Genomic DNA, 7,840 nt, shown 5'->3' with positions numbered 1-7,840 from the left:
CATAATAAGGTGGGGTTTGAAATGATGTTGTTCGAAGTGGGCTAAATTGGTACTGAGGCAGTGAATTAGGTACAATAACAAGTCATGAAGAGTTGGGGTTTTGAACATTGAGATTTGGAGGATTAGAAACTTTACTTCGAAATTGAGCATTAAGGTTTGGCGGAGTTGGGATTCTGGGTATAGTTGTAACCATAGGAGCTGAATTAAGAAGAATATTAGAACCAATACCTTGAAACTGAGTTGGGCCCTGTGTGGGTGAATAAATTTCTACTTCACTGACCTCTAAAATAACAGGTAACTTACTCTTCTCTAACCTCTTCCCGGCATCAATGGATTCTCGTAATTATCGGTAAGATTTCTCATGCACTGACTCCATTTGTGACTTTCGAGCTGAGAAACTCACGACCTCACCAGCTATCCTATCCAAACGGCTCAAAACTTCAGCAATTCTGATGCCATTCGATTACCCACAGATCAGAGAATCGATGCTCTGATACCACTTATAAGATTTAGCAAAATCAACAGGAATAAAAATAAGAGAAAGAGAAATTAATATGCTTCTTCATTCATAACCTCTGAAAATAAGCTTCGTTCAGTACAAATAGTATGTGGACTTTACCCAAAAGGGTATGGACCTAAAGTGTCCAATAGGAAATACTTAGTAGGCCTAGCTATTATTGAGAAAGTAGAAAGGACTAAACTGTAATAACTAATGGGCTAATCTGTAAATACCCAAAGTAAATAACTAACTCATTATAATAACCCTGTACTCATCCGCAAGCTTGAGGTACACCTTTTTATGCACACTCCCACCTTTCTAGAACCAGAACACATCACAGACCCGAATGAAGGATACGAATTATTACCCCCGCTCCCTTATCCCCCAGAGGCAAATTTAGAATTTCTGAAACATGAGTTCACCACAAAAAAAAAAAAAATTTGATCTCCAGACCTTAAGTAAATAACTCAACTTTTAACCAAGTGCACCATTTAACCTTTTTGTAGCATGTGTTCCAGCAGATAATATTATACTAATTTTAGAAGATATATACCTCGAATATCTAATTTTACGGAGAGACCATGTGTTTACATGCCTCATTTTTTGCACCTAAAACCGCCCTTCCCCCACCCTACCCCCCGGTTAAGTAGGATGCGATGCATTATTGCATCGCCAAATTGTAGAGGAAACAATCACGGAAAACATAGATGGAAAGCTTAGTAGGCAGAAGGAAATGCACATCTTTTTTATTTAAATGTACTGCAGTAAGTCTTCGTGTTAGCTTCTGGCATCGTTTAAACTGGTTTACAACATTGAGACACAGCGCCAGCCAGAACATTTGCCATCTACAATATCTTGACGATCCCTTCGACCACTCTCAGCTTAAGAAAAAGATGTTAGAGAATCACTATTTACAGTCAAGAAAGATTGAGGTGTAATGGATGCATGCCTACTGAAAACTTTCAGAACCTTTGGATTGTTTAGCTTTTCTATTGATTTTCTTCCTTCATTGCTCTTAGAATAGGATTGTCATCCTCCAGTGTATCATCCTCGTCATCGAGTTCATCCAATTCATCTAGTAATGACTGGTTCACTCTTTTACGAGATTGTCTCCTGTATTTCTTGGGCTCCAGCCGCGGTTCTGCTTGCACAACTCCCTTGTCTCCTACTTTGCACCTGCAACATGTATTAAATAAATCTTTCTGTTTCTTTAGGACAGGGGTTAGAATGATTTGCATCATCCCACAGATGAAATATACTTACCAGTTCAGGCAAATGGATTAACAATAGGACTATAGAACAATAAAATAAATGAAGAGTAGGAAATGGAGCACCAAAAACCATAACAGCAGGCTAGCCAACTAAACTTACAGTACCCTGATGGACAACAGGTACCTTTCCATGAATAAAGTATTCGACTACTCTGATGAAAACAAGTTCCCTAACATGAATAAAGAAATGCCAAACAATTACAAGTTTAAGCTATCAAGCACACACTTCGCTGACGAAAATGTCCTTTCAACTTTTACCATCTTTGATTCGTGGAGAAATGTAATCCTTCTCATTGGATGATGTGTAATAATTATGTGGCAAAGAATATGCAATCTCAGTCTCTAGAAAATAATAATCTCAAAAAAGTGTCAATCGGCATTCCATTCCGAAAAGTATCATCAACAAATATACAAATATTAAAACTGCAGGAGACTCAAGGATGCAACATGCACTTTTAGAGTTTTTACTGTGATTTTCCTTTAATGAAAAGGCTAATGCCAATATAAATTCAGCAATCCACCATAAGAATAGTTGGACGTCAAACATTTAAATTTTATATTTGATATTACAATTACAGAAAGATATTACTCTGTACTTGACCGACTCATAGTAGCACTGACTTCTTACATTGTGAAGAAAATTTCTAAAATATACCTTTAGTTGTGTATGAGTGAATTGATAAATATCTCATCAAAGTGTAGTAAACATACCTAACATCACCTTCTCGTTTAGTTCCAATGGTCCTCAACTGAAACTCCTCCCTGATCTTAATTTCATCAAGCAACTGAAGATAATATGGGTATCTTTCCCAATCACCTTTTACAAGGCACCCCGGTTCACCAAGATGCAAGCAATTATTGAATGCACAGTTTGCAGGTTCACTATCTTTAAGCATTTTGCGGATCTGAATCCATAGTAATTTTGAGATTAACATATATAGATTGATTCAGATATTGTGCAACAAATAAACAAAATTTAGAGACGAAAAAATCAGGACAGACCTCCGGAAAATGATGTGCAAGAGAATTCTTTGTCACTTTAATCAAACTAGGCTGGTTAAATCCTGGAGTATCAGCAAGATACCCCCCATCAGGCAATGGAAGCAAAGACACGTGCCTCGTCGTATGCTTCCCTCTGCCGCTTCTTACTGACACTTCCCCGACACGTTGCTCATCATACCACTTGCTCCCTAGAATCTGCTATCATAATAGGGAAAAGGAAACACTAAACGAAAAGGTTCTAAACAAAATAATGTAATAACATAATATAAAATGATAAAGCACAAACGCACTGGATCAAACCAGCTTCGGTCTTCAACTGCACCAAGAATATGCTTATTGCCTCTCAAAGCATTGATCAGGCTGGATTTGCCCACACCACTTGGACCAACAATGACGGATGTTTGTTCTCTCATAATAAACTGGAGTGTATCAAGTCCATGCTTGGACTCAATGCTGCAAAAGATTGGTTCATACGCCCAACTACGAAGCCTAGATTTCCATGCTTTTATTTCCTGCCGAAGTTAATCACTGGCTTTCAGATGTCTAGAGAAATGACCACAAAATATAAACAGAAAGGAAGAAAGTAGTATTAAAACTGAAGTACAGAAAACTTAGTCAATACATGCTTGGATGTTACACAATTTTCTCAGTCATAACACGTTTTTCATCTTATTACAAAGACAGTCCAGAATCCTCCTTTTGTGTTATATTCTTCTGCTTCTCTCTTTCGACAGTTCAAGTTCACTCTTTGAAAATCTATCAAGCTGATATTGTATTTTTTACCTCACATCCTAGCCCATTACAAAGGTGATTCCAACACAAAGGCACGTGTTTCCCCTTCTAAGAAATGGTATATAAATTTAATGCCAAGCATTGCAAACAGTACCTGAAAAACTCAAAGAAGAAGTGACAACAAACAAGTAAAAGGATGCATAAACAAATTAACAAGTAATCGCTCACTAGGAATCATCCCAAGGCATAGTGATATGCTGAAAAAGGACCTGAACTGTGAAATGTATAATTTAACCAAAACAAACAAGTTTAGGATTGAGATTTATTTGATTGATATAACAACGTGTTCAACTACTCAGTAGGTAACTGTTCAGTAGCAAAGATCATCTACTAGTAGAAAATCAAAATTACTAACAAGCAACTCAATTTATACAAGTATTAAGTACTTGTCAACTAATCGAACCATAAATCAGATTATCTTAGAATTATCAGAAAACATTATCTTACGCAATTCAGCATAGCTTACATCATGTGCGTGAAGACATGTGGAATGAACATTGGAAAAATTACGCAACTTGGCAAACAATTAGACTGTATTTACGAAATGTAGCTGCATTTTAGGTTTTGTAGCAAATAACAACACAACAACACACTCGTATAATTGTATGCACTGATACAACTCTTTCGCGCGATTTCAGCTGATATAGTATGCGTTGATACAACTGATACCCGCAATTTCAGTTGCGCTAATACAACTCTAAACTATAGCTATTGTAAGCGCAACTGTAGCTTTTAGTAAATACGCAAACTATAGCTACGTATCGTACTACGCTCTAAACTATAGCTAGTGTATGCGCAATTGCAGCTACGTTTCTAAAATACGCAAAACTATAGCTACTTTCATACTTACACTCTAAACTATAGCTACATGTCGTAAATACACTCTAAACTATAGCTACTGTACGCGCAACTTCAACTACATTTCGTGAATACGCAAACTATAGCTACATTCCGTAATTACGCTCTAAACTATAACTATTCATGAGATTTTCTCTATAGCTGCGTTTCGTAATTCGTACTTACGCTCTAAACATTAGTTATTTATGAAATTTTCTCTATAGCTACGTTCCGTAATTACACTCTAAACTATAGCTATTTACGAATTTTTCTCTATAACTACGTTCCATAATTACGCTCTAAACTACAGCTATTTACGAAACCTTGTCATGAATACATCAATGCTGGCGTAATTTCTAACCTCTTGAGAAACAAGTTCGGATTTATTCAACGCGAGAGTGAGCGGAATTCCTGTCGATTCAGCTTCAACGAGGAACCTAGTGAGCGAAAACGGCTCGATTTTCGGCTGATCCATTGAAAACAACACAAGTAAATGATCCACATTAGCTACAGGAGGATCTAAAATCTCTGATTTCCTCTTAAAAACATTCTCAATAGCACCTCTTTTATCAACCCAATCAATTGAACCAACTAAAACCTTATCACCAACCAAAACTCTCCGTTTAATCTTCTTCAACACTGCTTTAACTACACATAACAGTTCAACAGAAGCTTCATGGATGATAACGCGCATGAAATTTGCTTGTGATGAAGCAACGGTACCTATTGCTTGGTTGTTAGAGAGATGAGGTTGGTCTTCATGTGAGAGGATTGGTTGTAGAGTTGAGAAATTATGATGTCTGTTTATTGTTTCGCGTGCTTTGAGGAGGTTTTTGTTTGGTTTGTTAGGGTTTTGGTGGCGCGTGGAGGAGACGACGGCGGAGAAGAAGCGGTGGCGCGTGGAGGAGATGGTGAAAGGAAGACGAAGAAGTGAAAATGAAGCGATTTTCATTGTTTTTGTGGAAAAGGAAGAAGGGGGTGAAGCTTTAATTTAATTACAGAGAAGAAATGTGAGGAAGGTTTTGTAATGTAGTGTAACTGTGGAGAGTCTCAGAGTATCCCAGTGTTTTCCGTGTGCGAAGAGAAAACAACTAGGCGTTTGGACAAAAAAAAAAAAATGTGATATTGAAAATGGAAAAAGGGTAAAAGAAAAAATGTCCTTAAAGCATGTGAAATTGAATAAAAATGTCCTACGATAATAGTTTGTTAAAGCGAGAATACTTCATGTGAAATTGAACAAAAATAGTTTGGCCAAGAAATGCTTTTATTGTTACTTAATTGGGACCAAATTATTAATAGTGAGAATATTTTTGGACCAACCTATTAATAGTGAGAATATTTTTAGATCAAACTATTAACAGTGAGAACATTTTTTGACCAAACTATTAATAGTGAGAACATTTTTGGATCAAACTATTAACAGCAGGGACATTTTTAGACCAAACTATTAACAGCAGGGACATTTTAAACCAAACAATTAAAGACAAACATTTTTATTCAATTTCACATAGTTTAAGGATGTTTTTGAAAAAAAAAAACTAAAAATAGATATTTAAACTTGGAATTGCATTTGAATATGTATTTCATTTTAAGAAAAAGTTGGTATTTTGTAAGTGAAAAAAAGAAATTTGCTTGCCAAACTTGTCAAAAGAAAAAATTCAAACTTGAAACTCATTTGAAAGCACGAGACTCTGTCATCTTGAGCAAATACTTTGAAAGCCTCGAAGGTATTGAATTTTTTTTTTAATTAATGGCAAATCTTTCTAAACGTGAATTTGTTATCTTGGATATATTTTCCAAAACCTACCTGTCTTGAGTTCTTGATGCCGAAATTCATCTTGATGCGATGGGTCTGGCAAACACCATCAAAGATAAAAATTTGGCATCGAATCAAGATCGTGCTAAGACAATGATATTCCTCCGCCATCACCTTGATGAGAGCCTGAAACTGGAATATCTCACTATTAAAGATCCTCTTATGCTGTGGAATAATTTAAAAGATAGTTATGACCACATGAAGATGGTCGAGCTTCCACAAGCACATTTTAATTGGATCCATTTGAGGCTACAAGATTTTAAATCTATCTGTGCGTATAATTCTGCTGTGTTTAAAATTATTTCTCAGTTGAAATTATGTGGTAAAAATATTACTAATCGTGATATGCTGGAGAAAACATTCTTCATTTTCCCCGCTTCAAGTATGCTCCGCAAAGAAGTACCGGCCGAGAGATGAGGTTCAAGAAATATTCTGAACTAATCTCACATCTTCTAGTGACTGAACAACATAATGAACTATTAATGAAAAATCACGAAACCCGACCTACTGGTACTATTCCATTCCCTGAAGTGAATGAGGCAAATTTTCACCATTCTAGGCGTGGAAGAGGTCGTGGCCCCAGTCGTGGTCATGGCCGTGGTCAAGGAAGAAGGATGAAAAGCATGAAGTTGTGCAAAAGAAAAATTCATAAAATAAATGCTACTGATGTGGAGGAAAGGGGCACTGGTCACGTACTTGTCGTATGCCAAAGCATCTAGTTGAGCTTTATTAAGCCTCCCTCAAAAAGGCAGAAAACAATGTTAAAGCAAATTTTATTTCTGAAGATAATGTTGAGCCCACACATCTAGATGTGGCAGATTTTTGAACTCCCTGAAGGAAAAATGGATCATCTGATCGATGATGGATCTGTAATAACTTAGATATTTTCATCCATGTTATTACTATTAGCTAATATAGTTCTGTTTCCATAGTTATGTAAATAAAGTTTTTGTAATGCTTTGTTTAATAATAATATCTACTTTAATGTTCACTTTGTCTATTCTTTCATTTTGAAGAATATATAAAAATTCCTCAAATTTGGTTTGGATCAATGCCCAATCATGAAGATATTTGTGTGATTGATAGTGGAACAACGCATGTCATAGTCAAAGATGAGAAATGCTTTTCTCACTTGCGTAGGAAAAGGAGAAATTTTAGTACAATTTCTGGCAATTCGAAATTGATTGAAGGCTCCGAAGGAAGAGCTACTATATTTGTTCCTAAGGGAACGAAACTTGTTATAGAAGATGCATTATTCTCTTCTAAATCCCCAAGAAACTTGTTAAGTTTCAAAGATATCCGCCGTAATGGGTATCATGTTGAGACATTAAACGAAATAAATAATGAATATCTTGGGATTACAAAGAATGTCTCCGATCAGAAATATGTTTTGGAGAAATTACCAACTTTGTCTTCTGACCTGTATTATACAAAAATTAGTACAATCGAAACACACTTGATCGTAAACCAGAAGTTTAATAATTCAAGTACTTTTGTGCTTTGGCATGACCGAATAGGTCACCCTGGATCAATAATGATGAGACGAATTATTGTAATTCAAATGGGCATCCACTTAAGAACGTGAAGATTCTTGAAAGTGGTGAATTTTCATGTGCCAATTGC

At 36.0% G+C, this 7,840-nt stretch overlaps 1 protein-coding gene across 2 annotated transcripts; it reads right to left on the bottom strand.

The window, feature by feature from the left end:
- Positions 1-1,219: 1,219 nt before the first annotated feature.
- LOC132067279 (small ribosomal subunit biogenesis GTPase RsgA 1, mitochondrial) lies at positions 1,220-5,450 on the bottom strand. 2 transcript variants are annotated; one of them, XM_059460473.1, is made up of 5 exons: positions 4,763-5,450; positions 3,063-3,284; positions 2,773-2,970; positions 2,482-2,675; positions 1,220-1,675 (listed from the first exon to the last, which is right to left on the bottom strand). In XM_059460473.1, exons 1-5 carry the CDS (start codon positions 5,351-5,353, stop codon positions 1,489-1,491), a joined length of 1,392 nt encoding a protein of 463 aa, XP_059316456.1. In that variant the 5' UTR covers positions 5,354-5,450; the 3' UTR covers positions 1,220-1,488. The 2 variants fall into 2 exon arrangements, with proteins under 2 accessions (XP_059316456.1, XP_059316457.1); XM_059460474.1 differs by having other exon boundaries at positions 2,773-2,967; positions 4,763-5,448.
- Positions 5,451-7,840: the final 2,390 nt, after the last annotated feature.

The sequence above is a fragment of the Lycium ferocissimum genome, chromosome 8, assembly GCF_029784015.1.
Source record: "Lycium ferocissimum isolate CSIRO_LF1 chromosome 8, AGI_CSIRO_Lferr_CH_V1, whole genome shotgun sequence".
In the NCBI taxonomy this organism is placed as follows: Eukaryota; Viridiplantae; Streptophyta; class Magnoliopsida; order Solanales; family Solanaceae; genus Lycium; species Lycium ferocissimum.
This window is presented reverse-complemented; position numbering and strand designations above follow the sequence as displayed.